The following is a 24185-nucleotide window of genomic DNA, read 5'->3' on the forward strand; positions in this document are numbered from 1 at the left end:
TCTGGTCCTAGGTGAGTACTTACACTTCTTATCAGAGCAGATAGGGAATTCTCAGACAAAACAATTTTTCGATTAGAAAACAGCAATTTCTGTGAAATCAGACATTTTCTTGACAACACACTGTATCTAACAAATTCGTTCAAGTGCAGACTGGTAATTTCCAGACTCGACCATAGGACAGCTAGTGCCAGTACAGCCCCATGTTTGTCTCCCCGTTCGTTACCAGTCTCTTACAAGCACTATAACGAGAGCTATCAAAGCAGCACTAAGAAACATCCACTTTGACCAAACGCTTGGGGTAAAACCATGAGGTTAATGTTCTGACTTGAATCCCCCACAAGAGCAGAACTTCACCCAGCATCTCCTGCACCCACAATGAGCACCAAACCACAGGGCTACTGATTACTCTGGGCCAGGCAGGTTTTCTTGCACTTTTTAAAAAAAAAAAAAACAACCCCTTTGTTCCCATAGTGTAAAGAACATGTTTTACAACTATTTTTGTGCCATCCACCCTCCTGCTTGCTTTGTCTATCCCAGATTATCCCCCCTTAAGGAGTGCAGACCTACAGCTCGGCAAGCCCTGCTCCTATCCAAGCCTCTGTGGGACAATTTGTTTCAGGACAATCTGGGAGCAGAACTGCACAGGACCAGAGCAGAAACATATTTCCCCCCCCCCCTCTTCTAGGGCCAATTTCCAGCCCTGCAGAGCAGCGCAGTTGCTCCAAGGGGGGAGCAAAGAGGCCTTCCAGCCTTCAGCTCCCCATGCCAGTCCCAGGAAGGGAGCAGCACGCAGCCGATCTGTTTGTATTTCCATATCCCGCTCCTGAAGGGCACCTGCGTTGACCAGCACGGCTCCCCAAGGACAGATGGAAGGTGCGTGCAGCCATAAAACCAAAAAGGCCCGTCGCTCTCCCAGCTGCACGGGCCTTGGGGGCTGCTACCGGTGCAAGTGGGAGCTTGGAAAAGCCAACGTGTCCCCAGTGAGCCAGTCAAAATTAAATAAAAAAAGCTGCTTTCTAGGTGTCGAAGGCCTCCAGGCGCTCAGGGGCTCGGGGCAGGTGCCTCCAGCCCTGGCCCGGGGACGCTCCCCCTCACCCGGCGAGGAGCGGGCACCCCCCTCAAGCTCGTCCCCACGGGGCCGGGCAGCCCCGGCTTTGGAGAAACAGAGGGGCAAAGCCGGCTTGGCCTCTCCTCCCTAGACGAAGGGTGGGATGGAGCCGGCCGGCCGCCCTCCCCGTGGCTCGGTCCCCGCCCGTCCCCCCCAGCCCCGCTCACCCGTGCCTGGCCCGCCGGTCTCCTCGTCCCGCCGCTCGCCCATGGCCGAGGCTCCCTCCTCGCCGTTCCCCGCCGCGCCGCCCCTCACGCCGCCGGCATGCCGTCCCGCCCGGCCCTCGGCGCGGCTCCGCTCCCGGCGGGGCCCCGGGAGGGCGCGGCGCTACCGGGCCGGGCGGGCCGGCGGGCTCAGGCGACGCGGGGCGGCATGCGGAGGGGGCGCGCTGCGGGCCGCCGCCATCCGCCGGCCCCAGGAAGTGAAGGAGCGCCGCGGAGGAACGGCGCGGGCGGGCGGGGAGGCAGGGCCGGGGGCGGGCGGTGGCAGCGGGGGGGAAAAAAACAGAAAGTGAAAACTGAACCGGAAAGAGAGCGCGGCGGCGGCTTTCCTCTTCCCGCGGGTCACCGCCGCCCCGGCACCGGCCCTCAGCGGCCCTTCCCACCGTCCCCTCAGCGCCCTCTCCCTTCATCGTTCACCTCCTGGCCCGGGCACCTTCCCTCGCCTCAGTATTTTCCCCGGCCCCTTGGTCTGGACCTTCCCTCAACCCCTTCCCTGCTCACCTCGGCGCCTGTCTTCAGCTCTTCCCTCTGCCTCTTCCCGCGTCCCCTCAGTCTTCACCCCCTGCCCTGGACCCCGTCCCTCACCTCAGTCCTTCCCCCGGCCCCTCAGCGCCTTCCCTCAGCCCCTTGTTTTGGATCTTCCCTCAGTCCCCCCTCACCCCCTTCCCTGGCCCCCTCAGCCCCTTCCTTTGGCTCTTCCCTCAGGGCCTTCCCCCATCTTTCTTTAGCCCTTCTGGCCCCTTCCCTCATCTCCTCAGCCCCTTCCTGTGGTCCTTACCTCAGCGCCTCCCTTCCCTCCTCGGCCCTGTCCCCGCTGCCCACTTTGCCCCTCCTGGGGTGGGGTACCCCTGGGGCCCCTCATGGGGTGGCTCCAGGCCCCACTTGACAGCAGCAGCCCTGGGGAAGCGGCCCCTGTGCAGTGGGGTTGCTCGGTCATCCCTTTTAAATAGGATTTTCCCCAGAGTGTTAAAAAGCGCCCTGTCCCACCTGGATACTCTGGGGTTTGTTCCTCTGTTGAAAACATGGAAGTGCGTGGCCTGGGGGTGGATTTCCTTCGGGATTGGGGGGGATAAATGAACGTTCAAGCAGAAAAAGCAGATAAATAATCCAGTTTCCTTCCACCACCTGGGATCTGTCTAGGTCACCCCGGCAGGGAGACGGTTTGTCACTTGAGTAGCTGCGTGTAAACCACTAGATCAGGTTGCTCAAAGCCCCGTCCAACCTGACCCTGAACACTTCCAGTGATGGGGCGTCCACAGCTTCGATGTCTCGCCACACTCAGCGCAAAACGTGCCTTCCTTATGTCCAGTCTAAACCTACCCTCTTTCAGTTTAAAACTGTTGCTCCTTGTCCTGTCCCTACAGGCCCTGGTAAAAAGTCTTTTTCTGTCTTTCCTATAAGCTCCCTTTATATATTGAATATATATATTGATTAGATTGTAGCTTTCTAGCTGCACAATGGCTTCCAGCTCCTCCTCGTTACCCGTGCTGTGTGCATCAGTATAGAGGCACTTCAGCTGGACTATCAACCGCGACATCTTTTTAGAGGAACGTGCCCTAATTCCTCTGAGGCATTTCACTGGTGTTTCCTTGTTGGTTCCTAATGCATCAGCAGCCCCTGGCTCTTCTCTGTTGCTCAAAGCTCCATCCCCCTTCCCCGCTAAGCCTAGTTTAAAACTCTCCCTATAAGTCTGGCCAGCTTGCTGGCGAAGACCCTCTTGCCCCGCTTGGTCAAGTGAGTCCCATCAGCTCCAACAGATCTGGCTTCTCAAAGGTAGATCCATGATCATAGAAGCCAAAACCTTGAGTATGGCACCAGCCAGGCATTCACCTGTTCAATTTGTCTCCTCCCTCCTAAACCCCTTCCTCTGACTGGGAGAATAGAGGAGAACACCTTTTGTGCCCCAGATCCTTTTAACGTTGCCCCAAGGGACTTACAGTTTCTTCTGATGGTTCGCAGTATTGTTGGACGTAGGAGTAGATGATAATTTTTAGGCTTCACCAGGCTCTCGGGGACGTTGCGAATGCGAGCTCCTGGTGGGCGGCAAATAGTCAATGTTGCAATAGACGTTGGAGCAGGGAACAGGGTGATCTGGGCTTGCCCAATCTCTTACGCAAGGGGTGAACACAGCGTGCCGAATGATGGGTCAATGGTTGTGTTGCATGAACGTGGGTTTGCCTGTGCTGGGCAACGAGTCTGGTGGGTGCTGGGAGGGAAGCCCACCTGGGATTTCAGGTACTTTTGGCAATGAGCTGTGTGGCTGATTGGTTTGGCCCGAGATCCGTGGTGCTGTCTCCGCACCGCCAGCAACGTGCATCGTGGACGCGCTGTGCTGTCACCCAGCTGAGCTAATAAATTTATGGAGAGGCTGATTCCCGATCCTTGCTGGTGTTTGCACAGCCCATTTGGGTGTCTCTGCACTCAGCTCCCCAGTGCCCAGGCTCTGGTTTAACTCTGCTGACCTTGTCGGGTGTATTTTCGCATGCTGGGGTAGTCACAGCCTTAGCAGGAAAGATTGACAAATGAAGGAAAAAAGGAGAAAGAACAACGAGACGACAATGTGGCAGCTCACTTATAAGTCACTTACTACTCAAAGCAATGCCGCAGGTCAGTAACATGCCGTTACAGATATTTCACCCATCCTAAGAATTTGCTACTGCAGCAGCAGATAGTGCAAAGTGCTACTACCCAGTGAAAAAACGAAGGCACGGGGAAGAGTGAGTGATTTTTGTGGTGTCCTACAGTCAGCAAGGGCAGCGTTGATAGCAGTCTCGTGCTCTGACCGCGTAGCAATGTATCTCCGATTTGCCAGATCCGCTGATTTCTCTAGCTCCTGCTGACATATCAAAGACTGGAATTCTTGCTGGCGTTGCTGGTCCTAAACACAGCTAGCCTAGGAGTAAGAAAAAAGGCTTTCTGTGTTGCTATGCTGTAGTACTCGGGTGAGACGAGACGGAAATATCTTTGTGGGGTCAGTGTCCCCGGTTGCCCTGTGAGGGTGTAAGATGAACAGCCCCGTGTAACCGCGTGCCTCGTCCTAGGAGACAGGAGAAGGGCTCTGAGCTTCTGCAGCAGCTATAAGGAAGAGCAGATCCACAGTCAGAGCACCTGGATTTCCACCTCGAGCGTGACCGTTCAGCCGCCGCCACAATGAAACACGAGTATTTTAGTATTAGGAATTATTTCTGATGAGGAAACATAGGATTTCTGGTGAGAGCTCCTTCCTCAGTGGTCTATTCCCATTTCATCTATTAGAAAAACAAGGAATTTGAGGGAATTTTGTCATCGTTATGCTGGGGAGAGTGACTGGAGCCTCTGGAGGTCAGACCATTTCTAACTGGAGTTTCTATGTTGCTGTTTGGTGCCTCAACGCCTTTTTGGGCTGTGGCATGTGCGGTCTGTGCAAGAGGAGAGCCCATGATCTCACTGTGGTGGGGACCCAGTTCCTGGCAATACTCTATTTTGGCTTCTTTGAAAGAATGACTCATAAAGTTCTGGCATACCTGCAAGTCTAAAATAAAGAAGTAGCCATTTGAAGATCTATTTCCTCTTTTATTCAGAAAAAAATGAATGATGCCTGCAGATGCTGTCAGTCACTCTGTGAAAGAAAATAGTTGCAATGAAATGAGTCAACTGGGAGGTGGAAGCAGCAGTTCCTGAAAACGACAGTGTCCTCCTGCTGAAAGACAACACACAACGATAAAGCAAATAATTAGGTTTGAAATCATTATTGACTGTGTGGGGCAGCGTCAGGAGTCCCAGCTGCTGCATAAAGTGTACAAACACAGCCTGCAAATGCCGGATGGCATAGGACCTGCGGGCTCCCTCCGCTTTTCCTGCCATGGGTGAATCATGGGACAGTAGGTGACACAGAAATACGTGGAAACACCGAGTTTCTCTTTGGTTTTCTCCTATTTCCTTATAATATGTGGTATGAGAGATCAGTTTGGTTTTCGCTTGGTTTCCTAAGGAAACGAGGCTTGTGATCGTACTATTTCTGTCTGTCTGTCTGTTCCATTAACGTTTGAAGCCATTAGCCAGTTTCAGCCCAATTTGACAGCAAGGTAGTGGTTTCACAGACTGGTTTCTTCAATTTTCTAGAAAATCAGTGGTCTGCTGGAGGACCCTCTTCCTCTCCTGCTCGTGAGAACATCCCAAGGGTGAACCGGCCCCTTAGGTGCTGCGGAGGGAGTCCAGATGGGAGGAGGTCACCAGTGGCTCAAGGTAATTCTGAATAAATGTTTGCATTTGTGCAGACCTCAAAGCCAAATCATGAACCCCATGGCTGGCTGATGCCCAGCGTGATTGTTCTTTCATTGGCATGGCTGTCGGGACAGACTAAAGCAGGTCTAAAAGGGAAAATGCAAGCACATGGAAATATCATGGGTGCCTTTTGGGAGGGTGCTGAAAATCCCGGTGTTCCCCTGCTGCGGAGACTTTGGACAGATGTGCCCAGAGGGGAGAGGGGCAACTGCAGAAACCGAGAAGAACCGCAGGCAAGTGGCTACAGCAGGAAGAAGAGGCGAGATGGGCTTCTGTCACAGCGGGATCCCAGCATGGTTTTATTTCAAGATGAAGTTTCTCTTCCCAGGCAGTGCTTTCAGGAATGAAGCAGAGCAGGACTGTTCCTGACTGATCTTTTTGTACAAGTCTGCGCCAGGAAATTGCCTGGTTTTGAACAGAAATGAGCCTGAACCAGAAGCCTCCTTAGATGCAGCATCACCAGGCCAATCTGGAGGGTCAGATAGGCCCCAGCATCTGTTGTTTGAGGAACTTCTGATGTGCTGTGGTAAAATATCAAGTTCAGAGCCATTTGGCTTGGGAAGAGTTGGCTCAGGACTTTAACTGAAAGAGAAAGTGGGGAAAGAGAACTTGTGGGCTTGTTTGACCTCTGGTAGCCCGTTATGTTTGGTCATTCCTGCTGGTATGCCCAGAAAAACTGCAGAGCTCTTTTTAAAGGTGTCATGTTCAGACCATGCAAAGTTTATGCAAAGACTTCTGGGCACCTGAGAAAGGGTGGGAGCAGGCAGCTAGCTCAGAAATGGCTGCTGCACAGCACCACAAAGTTTGAGCCCTTCTGGTTTAATCCAGGTGGACAGAAAGAGGTTTGCTCCCTCTCATTTCTGCTCTACTCTGTTTTCTGTAAAGGAGTGCCAAGCCAAACTGCAAGGAAAAGCATGAAATGCAAAGTCAGGAACTTCTTGACCCAAAGGTCTACTTTATTCTACAACACTGTCAAGGTGTATGTCACCCCCCACAAAGCTGTCTTGCCCCATCCTTCCCTCGACTCCAGCAAAACTCCCATAATCACTTTGGGATCTTGCAGCAAGAGGACCAAATTTTGCCCAAGACCTTTAATTTTGTCATCTCTTTCAATAATAGGGGAAAGTCTTCAAAAATACCACAGCAAATACCATCTCCAGCTCTATACAGATGCAAGAATCCTCCAGCACGATGGTACGTGTATGTGGTTTCTCTGAGAATGACTGTAACATTTATCACGTGCTTTCCAAGCCTGCAGGTGACGGACAGATTGAGATTAAACGCAGAGGATTATTCCTCCCAGAGAAACAGCTGATTGAATCTTCTCCCTCAAAATCTTCCTTCTTACCTTCCCAGCATATGCTTATCTAGATAGGCCAGCACATTTTCCGAGCCTACCGATCTGTCAAGAGTCTTCCGTCTCTTCGAGGAAATCCCAAGTAACTCTCCACTTCACGACGTGCCCATTAGTGACATGCTGCTTCTTGTGTTTGTTGGAAAATGAATTGTATTTTCATTGTCATTGAACTCTGGTATTTGCTCACGGTGTATTCATACAGTGTACACCTCCCACCGTAAAGCACAGTTAAGATTTTGGGTTTCTGGTTTGATTTATTCTTGTGTTTGTTTCTTTGGCTATTTTGATATCTTACAACTTCCTAAGAAACCAATGTTTTGCTGGAGTTGTGATGACAAACATTTAAATAGTCCTAATGACATTGGGGAATCAGAACCAACGTTGTTAAAACAAACAAACAACCCCCTACAAAAGCCTCTAACAAAACCCAGCTTGTTTTATGGTGTTTTCACAACGGTGTAAAACCACAACCGCACAGGCAGCTACAAGGTCCGCTCAGGAAATGAGTCAAAGATGACAAGAATGTGACAAAGTGCAGATGAGCATTTTCAGTGGTGAGCAAGTGATTTTTTTTTTTCTTCAAGTCCCTTTGCCATTTTTTCCCCCATTTTTTTTTAATCATTACTGAGGTAGTTATTAAAAATTAATAGCCGTGCTGCTTACCCTATATTTTTGCAATGTAAACCTGACAACCTCTGGAGATAGAGTTTTATGTAGTACTTTCTAAACATGAATTATTACTCCTTACCAGGCACAAGACTGGAGCCAGGAGATACAAGCTCTTTCTGTAACCGAAATATTATCGTTTGATCATGGCAAAACGTGAGACTGCGAGCTCGAGACCCTTCAGATCTAAACAGAGTATCTTTTTCTTCTCTTGCAGTAATCAGTCCTGTAGTAATTAAAGAGAGGGAGCATTTGCAATTGAGCTGATACCGGCTTGTGTGAGGCTGGAGTTGGTCATACCACTCTTATTTCAGACTATCTGCAGATGCAGGCAAGTGATCCTGTTCAGCTAAGTGATATTTACAGTGGATTATTTTCTCATAGATGGAAATTTAGATTGTATCCATGATCCTCCTCCACAACCGCTTCTTTCCCACTTTGCCTGTGCTATTTCCAACCTCTAATCTATCTCCTTCCATGTAATCCTGCATTCTCCCTGCAGAAGAGCCAGGTGAGGCTGAAGAGGTGCTGGCTGGTCTCAGAGAATAAAGTTTCTCCTGCCATGAGCTGCATCAGCCCATTCAGTGATGCTTAAACTCCTCCATCAGGCAGATGTTATGAATCAGTAGTAGCCATATTTTACAGAGGAGAAAACTGAGGCAGCGAGTGCTTTGCTGGGGGACAGATAAGGAATTTGGGAAGGTTAAAATGCCATTGTTCTTAGCCTTCTGCTTTCAAGTGTTGTGTATATAGGGATATGTTTTGAAACAGGAACACTTAACTCCTGATCTTATCAAACTGAGGCAGACACTGCATTTATCTCTTCATATTATTGCCTCTATCATAATTTTGTTATCTACAGCTGATTAACCCCCAGCAGCGTCTGAACTGCAGCTGACATTATATGCAGGTCCGCAGAGTCTTTCCACCGCTACCTGGCACTACCTGCTATTCTCCTGCACTAAGCAGATGAGTTTATCCACTTCTTAAATTCATCCCTGGACCCACCTTGGGGCAAGAGGTGAGAGAATTTACGTGGTTTTCCGAGATCACTTCCAGCCCTGTTGTCTGTGTTTCTGTTACAGTGCTGGCATGCCAGCCCTTTGCATCTTTAAATAGGGAATGGAAACTCTGAAAGATGTAAAAACAATTACACAGCTACCTCGTCCTGCCTTTGAGGTAGCTATGAACGGCTGCAACATATGGACGTAAAAGATAACATCTCATGTTTTGAGAGGTCCCATCCTGGGCTAATCCTCGTACTGCTGCAGCTGACAGGGTGTAGCAATTCTAGTTTTTATGCAGTTAGTGCAGACACACTTGATTTTCTTACTACGTGAAAGTGGCAGGAGGTCCACCACTGTGCTGACCAGAAGTTTCCCACTGGAAACTTCATTTTCCTGCAATGGAAAATTGATTTTCTTCAAAATTAATATTTTCAGGAGACAAATGTCCACTGCTGGGAAACATTGCTTCTTCCCTCAACGCGGGGAACAAGCACAGGGCGGATTTCTATTTTAGAAGTGTAGTCACTGCGGAATAGTAAGAAGCAATAGAATTTTACTTTTTTTTCTAAAAATGTAATTTTGATTTCTTTTTTTAAAAACATGGTTTCATCCTTTATCCTGCTGTGGATGGAAGGGGGAAGCAGGTGTTCTTCAGCTGGCTGCGTACCCTAGAGCATAGCTCCCAACCACCTGAGAAACGCACATACAAATGCAAAGCAGATGGGCAAAATGAAAAACGTGAACAGAATTGCAAATGTATGGCAGGACCGTGAAGTGAAGGAGTCCTGCAGAATCCCTCCTCGGAGGAGCAGCTCTCCTTGCAGATCTACTCCTGCAGAGATTGTTTGGGGTGAAGGGGATTTTTTTGGTCTCTGTTTTTAATCCATTTGTTATGTCTTCTTGCTTACTTACTCCAGCAATTTGGGAAGGATGTCAGGGGAAGACTGCAAGACTGGGAGTGTAATAAAAGTAGGACACACAAGAAAGCTGATACACGCCTCCTCCTTCAAGACCTGGATGTAAATGAGAGAAGGTTAATAACACTATCGCATGGCAGTTGCCCAAGCTGCCAGCAGCTGTTGACAAAGCTTGGCTCCGCTAGCAAATTCAAGGCGTCAGTGTTTTGAGTGCGTGGCACCTTTTTGAGAGTTCAAGAAGTGCAGAGTCAAGTTGCGTTTCTCAAACCAGCACCCAAATTTAACTCCTTGCCCACACAGACGCCAACCCACAGGTCTGGTTTCTCTTCGGGTAAATTGCTTTGCCAAGGCAAAAAAACCCATACAGGCACCAAGGCCTCTTACAAAGTCCTCATAAATATCAGCTACCTAAATAATCTGTTGGGAATTAGGACAGCAAATGCTTTGTATTTCTGGATGTGACTACATGAGTGTGGGGCAGGAGGGGGAACCTGGCACGCAGGGGAAGAAAATCCAGGGATGAACGGCAGATAACTGCACAGCCTGGGTTCTTTCTCCTGCATTTCTAATGCCAAGAACAGTAATTTAGAGATGGAGGAGGAGGGGAAGGTGGAAGATGAAGTCTGTGTATTACCTGGCTCTTCAATTTCGGTCCTAGGTGATAAGATGGGAGAAACAGAGGAGAATGTGGAAGGTTTTAGGGCAGTCGCTGACATTTACGTTCATATTCTGAGTGTGATATGCTCACGTTTGGCTCCTGTCTCCTGCAGGTTGGTTGCTGTGGCTTCTTTCCCACTCCGTGACCCTGGGTGACTGATCAGCAATTTGTTGATGAGATGCAGTTGCTGCGTAGGGCTTCTGAGCCGAGGAAAGGGATGGGCTTGGAGCCGTGCCCCTGCGGCAGGTATGCTGATGTGATGGGGACCGGATACCTGAGACATCAGCAATGCTGTTGATTCAGCATGATCAAGCCTGGTACGTGGCTGTTTCCTGCAGGTTCTGAGGCTGCCTCCATGTGGGCACGGTTGTTTTGGAAGCTTTAAAATAAAGATTTTAAGGAATGGATCTCACCCCAGCTCCTACCCTGAGAGAGCAGAGATCTGGGGTAGACAGCGGAGAAGTGGTAGAGAAGGGTTGCGCTCTCCTGGGTGAATCAAGTGGGAATCAAGCGATTCAGGCCGTAATTTCAGCCTTGCACTGATTTCTTTTTGTAATCTTTGGCAAATCACTTCACCTTTCTATCTTTCTGTTTCCTCTGTCTTACCTACTTATAAATTTTGCATCGACAGGACGACCCAGCAAACCGGAGAGCTCAAACCATAATACAAATAACTAAGAAACGCCAGTCCTTACGGAGAGGCCAGGAGGCCCGGCTCCCCGTCCTGCGCTGCATGTGTGACGTGCTGTTTCCAGGAGGTAATATCATCAATGACATAATTACCAAGGAACTCGCTCTGGTCCTGGTGACGCTGGAAGACCAGCTCACTCAGCCCTGGGACCTGAGTGGACTCTCTTGCCATCTGGGACCCAGGGAAAATAGTCCCACCACGTTTTTGGTACACACATTGCCCCAGTTCTAGCCCCTCCCAGTGCTCTCTCCAGTCCGCTCCAGCACACCCCAAACCTCTCTTTGCCACAGCAACTCCCCCAAACACATTCTCACCCAGCTCCTGCACCCCATCCCACGGCCACATGGGTGACCGTCCCAGCCTGTCCTTTCCCTCCACGCTGAGCCCCCTCCCCAGCTCTCCACAAGCACGAGCCCCCCAACCCTACCTCCCCCCAAAACACCCCGTGTCCCCAGATCACCCTCCCAGCATCTCCCCGTGTCCCACACCAGCTTCACGATCTTCTCCAGCCTCCCCTATCCCCTGTCAGCACCCCAGTCTCTTCTCACCAGTGCCCCCAGTACCCCCTCCCACAAACACCAGCCCTCAGTCCCTCTTCATCTTCCTTCTCACATGCACATACCCCAGTGACCCCAGTACCCCCTCCACCCACACCCCAGTACCCCCAGTACCGCCTCCACCCACACCCCAGTACCCCCTCCCCACATATACCAGTGCCGCCAGTACCCCCTCCACTCACACCCCAGTACCCCCAGTACCCCCTCCACCCACACCCCAGTACCCCCTCCCCACGTACACCAGTGCCCCCAGTACCCCCTCCCCACATACACCGGTGCCCCCAGTACCCCCTCCCCACATATACCGGTGCCGCCAGTACCCCCTCCACCCACACCCCAGTACCCCCAGTACCCCCTCCACCCACACCCCAGTACCCCCTCCACCCACATCCCAGTACCCCCTCCCCACGTACACCGGTGCCCCCAGTACCCCCTCCCCACATACACCGGTGCCCCCAGTACCCCCTCCCCACATATACCAGTGCCGCCAGTACCCCCTCCACCCACACCCCAGTACCCCCTCCCCACGTACACCGGTGCCCCCAGTACCCCCTCCCCACATATACCAGTGCCGCCAGTACCCCCTCCACCCACACCCCAGTACCCCCAGTACCCCCTCCACCCACACCCCAGTACCCCCTCCCCACGTACACCGGTGCCCCCAGTACCCCCTCCCCACATATACCAGTGCCGCCAGTACCCCCTCCACCCACACCCCAGTACCCCCAGTACCCCCTCCACCCACACCCCAGTACCCCCTCCCCACGTACACCGGTGCCCCCAGTACCCCCTCCACCCACACCCCAGTACCCCCTCCCCACATACACCGGTGCCCGCAGTTACCCCCTCCACCCACACCCCAGTACCCCCTCCCCACATACACCGGTGCCCGCAGTACCCCCTCCACCCACACCCCAGTACCCCCTCCCCACATACACCGGTGCCCGCAGTACCCCACTCACCCGCGCCGCCCGGGCACTACAACTCCCGGCGGCCACCGCGGCCGGAGCCGGGGGCCGGGGCCGGGAGCCCGGAGGCGGAGCGGAGCGGAGGAGGCCGGAGCCGGCGGCCGCCCCGACGTTGCCGGAGCCGGCGGGCCCGGGCCATGGAGAGCCCCGCGAGCAGCGGCTCCCTGCGGGGCGAGATCAGTGCGTGGGGGGCGGCGGGGTGGTGGGGTTTATGTGCATGGAGGGGTAGGGTTGATCTGCTCCGGGAAGGGACGAGGGCTGGTGTTAGCGTCGTGTTTTGGGAGCGGGCAGGATGGTTTGGGGGGCGAGTGGCCTCTCCAAAGGAAAGGGATAAGAGGAAGGTGAGGATGCTCTCGGGAGACCCCCTGCTTCGGGGCATGGGGAATTACCGTTGTTCCTCCATGAACTAACGTGCGTGTGCGATCCGCAGAGGTGTTGGAGAGCTGGAGGAGAGGGGATGGTTCCCTCCTTGGAGGGAGATGGCGGGTGGGAGCCATGCAGCACCCCGGAGGGCCCAAACCCAGCCTCCCGCCAGCAGCTGCCTGCTGGGTTACCTCCTCAGGGCTGGAGCTGACAAAGCTGCTTGCATAGCTGCTGAGAAATCCTGCCCCTGGGATGGGGCGCAGCAGGCTGGAGCAGTGGGCCAAGCAGCCCGCCCTGTGGATGGACCGCAGCAAAGACTGCAGTGGGTGCAAGGCTGTGCTGCGCGGCTGGTTCCCTTGGTAGGGATGCTCTCTAGCTGCATCAGGAACCGGCCGTGCTCCCCTGCGTTGTGCTTCAGTTGGCGAGGCAGAAGCGCAAGTCTTGAATGGGCAGATTTAGGAGCTCTGGCCCCGGCTGCAGTCTCCCTCCTGATCCATAACCCCGGGTGCAGCCGGCTGGATGTGGATATGGGAGCCCCATCCATGGGGACTGATGATGTTATCTCCCACGTGAGCCTGCCACGTAAGGAATTGTGCAGTAGGAGAGAAGAAATTTGGGGATCCTGTAGTTTGCAGGTTTGGCTTTTTTGGAATATATGATGGGCCTTTAACGAAATGCTGCTGGGGCTTGTTCTTCTTCCCAGTCCTGTTGGTGACAAAGTGATGCTGCTCGGCGGCTGGCAATTCAAGGGCTTCATCCTTTTTGGGACTTCTCACTTCTTTTGACATAACCCACCACTGGAGAAACTCCAGTGAAGGAAAAACATCCTGCCCAGGGATACAGGCAAAGGGAAAGAGGATCTAACAAGCAAATAAAAAAGCCTGCACATACTGTGTGCTGTGAAAATGCTGATACTCATGATTCCCTTTCAGGGGGTGGTTTTAGTCCACCATACACCTCAGCATCGTGTTACTCCATGGAGTCTGCTCCATCTTTCATAACCACTGGCTTGTGTTGGCATTTACTGCTTTTTGCTGGTAAATGAAAAGCTTTGTTTAAGGATGGAGAGAGGTATGGCCAGTCTGACTGAAATACATGACAAGGTGTTTATTTTTTCAAAAATAAGGCAAATCATCCTTTTTCCACCGCTCTGTCAGTGCTTGCCTTGAAAAGGTCTTACGGAGATGTGTTCAAAGGGGAGGAACTATAGCTGCGAGGTCTGTTTTGCCGATGGTTTTTAGTATCGACCTGTATGCGAACAGCACCATACTGCTCCTATAAACCCTGCTTTTGCAGGGGACCGAGGCTCGTGTTTTTACAGAGAGGATGCATTTATCTTGCTGAAGGTCGCATGAAAATGTGCGGGGCTGTTCTTTACTTGTTGCTTCCTTGAAAGCAAAACACACCTGAAAGGAGATGATATTGTCAGTTAGTGCTGGGAAGCTAAGCCCAGGCTTGCCCCATGTAAGTGTAGATGCTCAGCGAAGGCGTTGAAGCTAGAAACTTAATTGTCGAAGCTCCGTTGACTTTTTGGGAAGATAGCTTTTAGGTGGGCTGAGTTGCTCTCTGGAGGTGTCCTGTTTCCAGTGATTTCAGATGGAGCCACGAGGGACAGTGCTCCTAACGCTAAATAGTTAAGAGCTCGCTGGGATGAATCTGGACCTCATGAATGCTGCTGGGGTTTGTACTTGGATAAAGTTCCAAGCAAGTACAGCAAAGCATTTCAGAAACTGTAAAGGAACCCAGCATTACAAACAGTCCCTGAGAGGGCAGCGGTCGACGGGGAAGCCACAAACATGAAGCACCCGATTTAAAATCACATGCTGAGTGGGGGCATGGTGCGGAATGAGCTCCTCATTCCCAGCTCTCTCTTCTAGCTGCTGCACCGTGTTCCCCATCTGCTTTTCTCTGGCACAGAGACCCATTTGCTCTGCACGTATGGTTTTATTTATTTATTTACTTATTTATTCTTTCCTTTCTAGGCTTCTGGGCCGATCGAACACCAGTGCATGAAGCAGCCAGGCGGGGAGAAATCCTGCAGCTGCAGCAGCTGATAGAGAGCGGAGCCTGTGTCAATGCGGTCACCTATGACTCTATCACCCCGTTGCACGAGGCGAGCCTGCGAGGGCAAACGCAGTGTGTCAAGCTCCTGCTGGCTGCAGGGGCCCAGGTCTGCATTAGGGTCTGATCCGGCTGGGAACATCATCTTAGTGTCTGGGGTCTGGATTCTCCCTATCTAGCTCTAGGCTCTTCTTCATCACCCTGGGCTTTCTTGACAGTCAGCAGAGGATGGCAGGCCTCCTCAGAGCGTGTTTGAGCTTGATGAGGACTTAAAAAACTGCCTGGAAGTATTTCTGTCTCTCCCCCTCTCTCCTCACTGGCTACCAACAGCGCCCAGGGTGACCAGAAATCTAATTTAGAAGGCTCAAGTATCTAAAACTAGCTAGGTTGAATCAAGGGGCCAGAGGGGGACCAGGGGACATATAGCTTCCAGAGGGGATTTACATTTATTCTTTTGTTTCTTCTTCTATTTCTTTAATTTTATTATGGAAACAAAAATCAGTTAAACAGAATCTTTGGATATAGCTGGTGACGACTGTCTTCAAGGGCTTGTGACTCCTCACATGCTGAAGACAGCTGTCCTCAGAGCAAAGCCGGTGAAGTGGAGCACGTGTGCGCTCCGTGGTCCTTCTCAGTGCAACGTCAGCCAGCTTGGCCGAGTCCGCTGATGAAGCTGGGCTTTGCACTAAAGCAGACGAGGAATTGCGTTGTGTTACTCAACCGCGACGCTTATAACCTTCAGCAGGAAAGCAGCAGAAAAATATAGCGTTGGAAATTACAGCCTAAACTTGTGACATTAATGTACATCTGTGCCCTGAGAGTGATGGGAACGGCGCAAGCCAGGTTGCTGGCAGTAGCAACCAACTCCTTCCTGAGTCCAGACTATTTCTAGAGTTAAAAGAGGTGAAAACACAGGCAAGAGGGTACTGCCACACAGCAGCCTAGGGGCACCTAACATTTTTTTTCTACCTTGAAGGTGGATGCCAGGAATATCGATGGCAGCACTCCGCTCTGCGATGCCTGTGCCTCGGGTAGCATAGAGTGTGTGAAAGTGCTGCTGTCCCACGGCGCCAAGGTGAACCCTCCCCTTTACACAGCATCTCCTCTCCACGAAGCCTGCATGAATGGTAAACCCACGTGGTCTTATCTTTGCACGGTTATTTGCAGCTTGGAAAAAAACCCAACCAAAGCAGCTGCCAAGTATCTTAATTTGACCGTAAGCTGTTGTTGCTCATCAGACCATTACAGCTTGCAAATATATCAGCCTTACGCGAGCACAGCTCCCTTTGAACGCAGAATGCAAAGCAGTGTGGTATCAGATGAATAAAGCCATCACTTGTGTTGGGTGCTTTTATCCCACGTGATGGACATGGGATAAGATGTTGGGCAGATAAAGCGCCAGCTTCTTGATGCTCTGTTAGAAAACCTTGAGCCAAACCAGTAGCTTTGCTCTTGTGAGTAGAGGGGAGTTTGCATCCTTTCCCTCTGATCCGAGTTGAGGTGGGATAAATTGTTCTGATTAACACACGAGACCGTCTTAATCAGGTGGTCCTGTCCCAGACCTCTCCTGGTTGTTCAGAGCTGATTGATGAAGCTGTCAAGTGGGAAGAAAGTGCCAGGGACTGTTGGGCAGCGTTAACTGCCTGTACTGCTCCTTGTCCCGCTGTCAGCCTTTTCCAGCTGGAGGGTCTGTCCAGGGGATAAGAGAAAACTACAGGGGCCAAAATAATGTTCCAGCTGGCACGTGCCAGCCGCTCTCTGCTCCCCCTGTCCTCTACTCAAGCCTCTCCTGGACGTTTGGATCTGGGTTATGGAGCAAGAGCAAGTATCAGGGGTGTCCGTGACAGTGACAGAGGCGTATTTGGGTGTAATTCCAGCCCTGAACTTACACTTGCACGAACGCAACAGCAGGAAAGCCAGGATGTGAGAGAGGCAATGTCCCCGTTAGATGATCATGACCAATCTCTTAATCATTTTGTGCTACAGTTTCCTCTTTGTAAGACGTAATACCTCCTCTCTCCTCCCCTTTGCTGTTTTTATTATATGCTGTCCTGGACAGAGTTTCCCTTCGACTTTGAAGGCTGTGAGAGACAGCATTTTTGACAAACAGGTAGTTACTTAAATACATAGCCGTGAGCTCTTGCTTAGCTTTTCCTTGTGAAGCCTTTTTCCTAAGGTTTGTTCATGATGACTGCCTGCTTTCTGTTAAATCGTGGTATTAGCATTGGAAAAAGTAAACCTGGAGTGGTCTTGAAGGTGATCTAATCCACCCAGGGCAGGATCAGCAATACAACCAGCTCCACGAACAACAGGTGATTTAGTGCAAACCCTTGAATTCAGGTTTGTTTGACCTGACTCCCTGCGAGACCTGTTAGCTCTAGCTCAGTGCGGTGCAGATGTGACTCTATTTCTTGTGCCCTGGTCTCAGTCTCGATCCTACAGTCTATTGTGTTGGCTCACAAGCATTTCTGTTTTGCAGCCGTCACTCCAAATATTAAGCGGGCTGTTTGTGGGTCAAGCTGATCTCAGCATGCCATATGCTCCCATTTGAGCTGGATTCTTTCTTTTGACTCGGATCCTCCCTTTCTAAAGGTAGCTCAGAGTGCGTGCAACTCCTCATTGACGTCGGTGCAAACTTGGAGGCTCACGACTGCCATTTCGGGACGCCCCTACACGTGGCCTGTGCCAGGGAACATCTGGACTGTGCAAAATTGCTGCTCAAGGCAGGTATGGCAGCCACAGGCTTTGCTTCTGGGTGGGCAGGAGACGGTGGTGTCTGTGCGCAGCATTTCCCTCGGTGTTCCGCAGCGGCATTCTTGTTGAAGAGCTTATTCATTCACAGCATAATATAGATGACAAAGGTGAAAGATTTTGCCTTTACCTGAGCAGAGCTTAATGCTTCAGCATTTTTTCAGCGTATGCCTGTCAATAACCAGTTTGTGATGTTCCCGCTGACATTCTCATTCTCTTATTTTAATGAAATTTAGAACTCTTCAGCCCCCTAGAGCAAAGTTTCAACTTCTTCCCAAAAGTGGTCTTAACTGGTGGGCATGTGTTCAGCACAGTCATATGGTTTTGGATAGGTGTTAGGGAGAGATGTTAGGGTTTGATGTTGTACAGAAAACCAGAGATGAGGTCACTTTGTACCTCAGGGAGAGCTGGTTAGGGTTGTGCCAGATGAGTTTGCTAGATGTTCAAGTCAATGTTCTGTGCTCCAGGTTTCACATCCCAGTTTTCTTGCTGCTAACTTTGGGGGATTTGGAGTTGGACTTCTTGTCTTTGCCTGTGCTTACCAGGAGGAGATTTGGCCCAGGGGTGGGGATTTGTTTCATTGAACGTTAGTTGTCTAAAAATTACACATCTAAGCTAATTTGCGTCCAGCCGCTCCGGTTCCCTCTCTTGGGCTCCCATTAATTGATTCCCCAGAAATGCCTGCTTCTCCCTGTTAATTATAAGGGCAGTTCGGTGTGGCTACACGTATCTAAAAGTCAATTGTTTGAATTCAGCGAGGTTCATCTCACCTCTGCTGAACAAGTCAGTTGATAAAATGCAAGCAGTTATGGGGGGATTGGAAGGACCTTTTGCTGTCAGCTTATAAAAGCCAAACTTCCTTAGCAAAAATATCTGTAACTAAAACTTGGTCCCGCAGTAGTGTCTGATGGTGAGCTGCCACATCTTGTGGGTCTGGGGTATTTCTGTTAACAAAGATGTCACTGTTTGCCTTGAGTGGGAGCACTCCATTGAGATGACTGGGAATGGCTCTTTGCTGGCTTTGGACAGCGCAGATTCAGGAAGCAATTCTGAACTTCACACTCAGCAGCTTATTTACCCAGGAACATCGACCAAAATCCTTTCTCTGCAAGGAAAACATAAAGCCAGAGAAGAAAACCCATGTGTTGCCAGCACCGAGAACTTGTTCAGCAGTTTGGTTTCCTGTTCATGCTGTTTTGTTTGGATCTTGTTCTAGCTGCTCGTGCGTATTTTAACAGCGGGTTTTTTTCCAGTCAAACCACTCCTTACGTTTGGTTCAATTGAGGCTTTCATGAACAGGTTTGTTTTTCTTTCTGGCCGCAGGGGCAAATGTGAATGCTGCTAAACTTCACGAGACAGCCCTCCACCATGCAGCAAAAGTGAAAAACGTAGATCTGGTGGAGATGCTGATTGAATTTGGAGGAAACATTTACGCAAGGGACAACCGAGGAAAGAAGCCATCGGATTACACCTGGAGCAGCAGTCCCACAGCAAAGTGCTTTGAGTACTACGAAAGTAAGTGAGATTTGATCCCCTGCCCCAGGAATTCAGTGACTGCCAACTCCGTTGCTCCACATCATGATTTTCAGCCCACTTTGATTTGTAGATCCCTGATCATCTTCCTGTGAAGGTATAGAGTTCTTGGTGGGAAACGTATGCCAGCTGGCTGCGGGCTAGCTTTGCTTAATTGTGGTTGAATGACAGTGGTAAGATTGTTCAAATCATGCCCTCACTTGAATTCAGGTCCCTCTCACGTGTCAGCATCAGCGTTTATGCTTTGGTGCATTAAGTCAGGTCAAGGAAATTTCCCAGTTGAAAACTCATTTTATTTGGGGCAGGGAACGCATTAAACTTTAGCTGCACTGGCTGTCTGATTTTGGAGGAGACATTTAACTGAGGTTTGAGGATGGCTTTAAGTCAATCTTTATCTTGGTTACCCTTAGAGGAGTAATTCACAGACCTTTCCAAGCATTTGCAGACTGCTGCTGCACTAGATGATCCTAAAGATCATAGAATCATAGAATGGTTTAGGTTGGAAGGGACCTTTAAAGACCATCTAGTCCAACCCCCCTGCCATGGGCAGGGACATCTTCCACTAGATCAGGTTGCTCAAAGCCCCATCCAATCTGACCTTGAACACTTCCAATGATGGGGCATCCACAACTTTTCTGGGCAACCTGTTCCACTGTCTCACCACCCTCATCATAAAAGAATTGCTCCTTAAATTTATTTATAAAAAATTTCTTCCTTAGAGAAGAACAAAGTGTTTTCTGGCTTTGCACTCCTTTGTGTAGTGAGCACCTTACAGCCCCTTCTCCCTCTGACTTCTCTTCTCCCTGTAGCAGTCTCTCCTCCAAGTTATTCATCGCTCTCTTTTCTTAGAAAGCAGTAAAGTGTGCTGGTCTGGCTGCAGCTGAGCTGGCTGAAGAGATTGAATCCTACATGCCCATAAATAGTCCTTATATCTCGTCAGAGTTTACTGCCCACTAAACCCAGCTGTCAGAACTGCACGTGTAGTTGCTTTTCAACGCAGACTGTTGTAACAGTGCTGTGCTAGCTGTAATAGTATTTTTTTTCCTTTTGATTTGTATCATTAAATTCGGGACTAGATCCAGGACAGATACAGATCTTGGAGGCTGGTGATTGCAGAGGCTGTGGGGGTAGGGATAGCAGCTTCTTAGGACTGACTGCTTCCAGAGCAATGCGCCCGATACTGTAACTCTGCGTCCGTGCACGAGCATCAACACCCGGCGTCGAGGCTGCGGGCTGCAGATTGGGGGCTGTCTGGAAGGGGTTTGGGGAATTTTATTGGAGCTCTCAGCAGAGTGCTGAGTGAAAAGGGTTAACGCAATCCTTAGATGGAGAAATGGAGCGGTAGAGAAGTGTTGGAAGTAGGTTTTGTTCCTATATACAGTGCTGCTGAGGTTTAATACAGCATCACTAAGGGAAATCTGAAAGTCTTGGGTAGCCCCAGTGGATCAGAGCAGGTGATCCAGTGGGCACCGTTGGCCTTTGGGGGATGCAGGCGAGTAATTTTTGGTTACGTTCATTCCCCCCGCACCTCTTTGTTGTTTTTTTTTTTTACTGTGCGGTATCATCTAGAACAGGACAGAAAAAAACTCGAGATCCTGCTCTTTGGGGGATTGTCTATAATTCTTCTGATTTTAGTGTTTAAAGTATCAGAAATGTGGAATTACCAAGAAGCTCAGGGAAGCCCTAGAGATGTTTATTGTGGGATTCATCCCTGTGAGTGATCGGATAATGGTTTTGTATTGTATCTTTCAAGAAAAGCTTCCTCTGCCCAACATGCATGTCCTTACAGATAAATACGTATTAGGAAAGTGCACCTTTTGGTAATCCGGGGTGAAAACCTTCCCTCTTTGTTCAAATTCAAATCCCTCGTTAGGTTGCTTTTTTAACATTGCCTAAGCTGGTAAAATAATGAAGTGGTAAAGTCCAAGTTTCCAATGGAAAAACAAAAGACTCCTCGAACAACTGAGAATAAAATTGCAAGTTCCTATTTATGTCATCTTTATTTTTTTCCTTTTGGGGGATGCAGGCGAGGAAGGGAGCTGGGAGAAGCGCGCCGCAGCTGTGCTCACTGTTTCTGGTGGGATCTGGATCAGGATGAGCCTTGAGAGAGCACGCCCGGGGCTCCGCAGTGCCTTCCTTGGGCCTTGGTGCTGTGGGAGGTCGAGCGCTTGTAAGCAGAGCCAGGCTTGCGATCACGGTGGGGGCGATGCCAGGCGTCACCCTCCTGGGAGGTCTGTGCTCTGAGGGAAGATCAGCCATCTGCTGAGCTGCAGCCCTGACTTTGGATCCTCTTCTCTCATTTTAGAAACGCCGCTGAGTTTGTCACAGCTTTGCAGAGTTACGGTGAGGAAAGCCGCCGGGCAGCGAGCACTGGAGAAGATTGCCAAGCTAAATATTCCTCCGCGATTAATCCAGTACCTGTCCTACAACTGACAGGGGCGAAGGTGGCCGGGAAGGACGATATCTTTAGCTCCCGCAGTATGAAGTATCTGTCTCTTTCTCTTCTACCTCCCCCCAAGAAACTAATTTTAATTTAAGCAAACTGGTGTAAATAGTATTTATGAGGCAGCACTTCCTCTTCTCCGTGGGCAAAGACACGCTCAGGCAACGTGTAGCACTGGCTTGAAGCTGTAACCTCTCCTGGGGTGATCTGTTAGACTGTCACTATGTTCGAGGCTGTAGCGCTCGCTCTTTGAGCGGGATTAATCTTGCCTAATTTTACCTGTCTCTAGCCTAAAGGCATCTCCGTATGATCTAGCCAGGCTCCCTTTGCAGTCAGTGAAGAGAAATAGATACTTCTGGAGCATGATTCATCTGTCCTGTTTTAGATGCCTCTGCTGGGATGATACAGTACGCCTCGGGAGCACCTGTCTCCGCTGACTGCAAAGGGATTTAGAGGTGATACCCTCGGATACGGATGTCTGTGTCTCTGCAGTGGGAGCGCTGGACCCACCTCTGTGTTAATAACTCAAGTGACAGCTGCCTAATGCCAGGGACAAGGGACAAGGCTCGAGAGACCCGCGCGCTCTAGCTGGAGGCAAATTAAGTCCCCAGCAAGCTCAGGACTAATTAGAGGCACTGCAGCCGGTTACTGACTTTCCATGAACTTCAGCAGGCTTTGGCTCAACACCAGCACTGAGGACAAACTGCTGCCAGATCAGGGTTGACTTTGCCCATGCTCCTTCCCTCGCTGAAGGTGAGCCAGCTCTTACTGTAGTGTTCCTCTAGGGTATCACCATGTCTAATTTTCAAGCCCAAGCAGGAAGCAGGTCTCTCTGCACGTCCAAGGATGCTTCCCTCCAGAGGGCTGGTCCCAAAGAATATTTCTCCACTTGCTCTGAGCCACTGTGGCCACTCTGTTGGTTTTATGTGCAATAAGTGGCAGAGCTGCTGCCCGGTGGTGCCTGAAGTACGGCGAGGGCATGTCCTTTGCGTAGTGGTGCAGCAGGTCGCTGTGATGTATTCCCACACGTGAAAGGCAGTAGGAGGGCTGGGCTCTGCCTTGGGTTTTGAGATTTTTATTTTTATTTTTCCCCCTCTGAGTTTCTCTCTCGATGCTGGAGCCTCTCCAGAGGTTGGCAGCGGGAGCCAGCCCTGAGCCACGTGCTGCTGAGTGTTGTGCTCGAATCCTTTGGCTTCAGCAGGTGCGACTGCAGCTTTGTCCTTCGGTGATTTAAACCTTCAGGGTGACATTTGTATGAGCAGAGCCAAAATTGTCGTCTGCCTTCCAGATGAGACATTATGTGTTGTGTCTGAAGGCAGTAACCTACAGGGTACGCAGTGCTAAGGGAATGGAGCTCCCTGATCATAGAATCACAGAATCGTTAAGGTTGGAAAAGACCTCTTAAGATCATCGAGTCCAACCGTCGACCCAACACCACCATGCCCACTATACCATGTCCCTAAGTGCCCCAGGGAAGACGTGTAGATGAGGCGCTGAGGGACATGGTTTAGTGGGCATGGTGGTGTTGGGTTGACGGTTGGACTCGATGATCTTAGAGGTCTTTTCCAACCTTAACGATTCTGTGATTCTATGATCTACACGTCTTTTAAATACCTCCAGGGATGGGGACTCAACCACTTCCCTGGGCAGCCTGTTCCAATGTTTAACCACTCTTTCAGTAAAGAAATTTTTCCTCATGTCCAAATGTCCTGATGCCCCCATGGGAAGTCTTAGCACTGTGATAAGAACAAATTCCTTCTCTGAATGACAGCAAAGGTTACGAAATCAACTGTCTAACGTGGCATGGAGCTAACTCAGGGCTCTCAACATCCTTCATGCTGTGAACTAACACTTGAGAGCAAACGGTCGCTTGCCTGCTGCCTGCAAGATCTTCTGCTCCCCCAGCCAGCACAATGGGGCTCAGCCTCGGGAGGGAGGGGGAAAATAGCATAAGCACAGGGTTAAAGAGCTGAAGTGGAACTGAATGCACTTTAATGGTGACCAGCAAATCACTTTGGTTTTTAATTTTTGGTTACGTTCATTCCCCCCGCACCCCTTTGTTGTTTTTTTTTTTTACTGTGCGGTATCATCTAGAACAGGACAGAAAAAAACTCAAGATCCTGCTCTTTGGGGGATTGCCTATTTATAATTCTTCTGATTTTAGTGTTTAAAGTATCAGAAATGTGGAATTACCAAGAAGCTCAGGGAAGCCCTAGAGATGTTTATTGTGGGATTCATCCCTGTGAGTGATCGGATAACCGTTTTGTATTGTATCTTTCAAGAAAAGCTTCCTCTGCCCAACATGCATGTCCTTACAGATAAATACGTATTAGGAAAGTGCACCTTTTGGTAATCCGGGGTGAAAACCTTCCCTCTTTGTTCAAATTCAAATCCCTTGTTAGGTTGCTTTTTTAACATTGCCTAAGCTGGTAAAATAATGAAATGGTAAAGTCCAAGTTTCCAATGGAAAAACAAAAGACTCCTCGAGCAACTGAGAATAAAATTGCAAGTTCCTATTTATGTCATCTTTATTTTTTTCCTCTCTTTTACGTCACCTCTCTGGTAGGTTCTGAAGTTTGGTTTGGTTTTTTTTTAATCTCTTTTAAGAGGTCCTGCTGATC

General features: G+C 50.2%; 2 protein-coding genes and 1 long non-coding RNA gene across 11 annotated transcripts in view; 1 reads left to right on the forward strand and 2 right to left on the reverse strand.

Moving 5' to 3' along the window:
* The window catches only part of TASOR2 (transcription activation suppressor family member 2), a 50851-nt gene extending 49474 nt beyond the window's left edge, over window positions 1-1377 (reverse strand). For all 6 annotated transcript variants that reach the window (XM_076345257.1, XM_076345169.1, XM_076344990.1 and 3 more), the window contains exon 1: window positions 1276-1377. In XM_076345257.1, the coding sequence (XP_076201372.1) occupies window positions 1276-1318 (43 nt within the window). In that variant the 5' untranslated portion in view covers window positions 1319-1377. The remainder of the gene's footprint in view (window positions 1-1275) is intronic.
* Window positions 1378-6529: 5152 nt separating this feature from the next.
* Window positions 6530-10568, reverse strand: LOC143155641 (uncharacterized). 2 transcript variants are annotated; one of them, XR_012994439.1, is made up of 5 exons: window positions 10288-10568; window positions 9535-9635; window positions 7698-7841; window positions 6941-7075; window positions 6530-6844 (listed from the first exon to the last, which is right to left on the reverse strand). It is a non-coding gene; the product is annotated as an uncharacterized LOC143155641 (long non-coding RNA). The 2 variants fall into 2 exon arrangements; XR_012994438.1 differs by having other exon boundaries at window positions 10174-10568.
* A 1960-nt stretch (window positions 10569-12528) lies between these two features.
* On the forward strand, window positions 12529-22940 carry ASB13 (ankyrin repeat and SOCS box containing 13). 3 transcript variants are annotated; one of them, XR_012995961.1, is made up of 7 exons: window positions 12529-12593; window positions 14759-14946; window positions 15814-15964; window positions 17430-17564; window positions 18912-19103; window positions 21427-21606; window positions 21950-22940. XR_012995961.1 is itself a non-coding variant. In XM_076345533.1 (6 exons), the coding sequence occupies exons 1-6, from the start codon at window positions 12551-12553 to the stop codon at window positions 21552-21554; spliced, it is 837 nt and encodes a 278-aa protein (XP_076201648.1). In that variant the 5' UTR covers window positions 12529-12550; the 3' UTR covers window positions 21555-22940. The 3 variants fall into 3 exon arrangements, 2 of the variants coding, with proteins under 2 accessions (XP_076201648.1, XP_076201779.1); XM_076345533.1 differs by having other exon boundaries at window positions 21427-22940; XM_076345664.1 differs by lacking the exon at window positions 17430-17564 and having other exon boundaries at window positions 21427-22940.
* Window positions 22941-24185: the final 1245 nt, after the last annotated feature.

This window comes from Aptenodytes patagonicus, chromosome 1 (assembly GCF_965638725.1).
Source record: "Aptenodytes patagonicus chromosome 1, bAptPat1.pri.cur, whole genome shotgun sequence".
NCBI classification, from domain to species: Eukaryota; Metazoa; Chordata; class Aves; order Sphenisciformes; family Spheniscidae; genus Aptenodytes; species Aptenodytes patagonicus.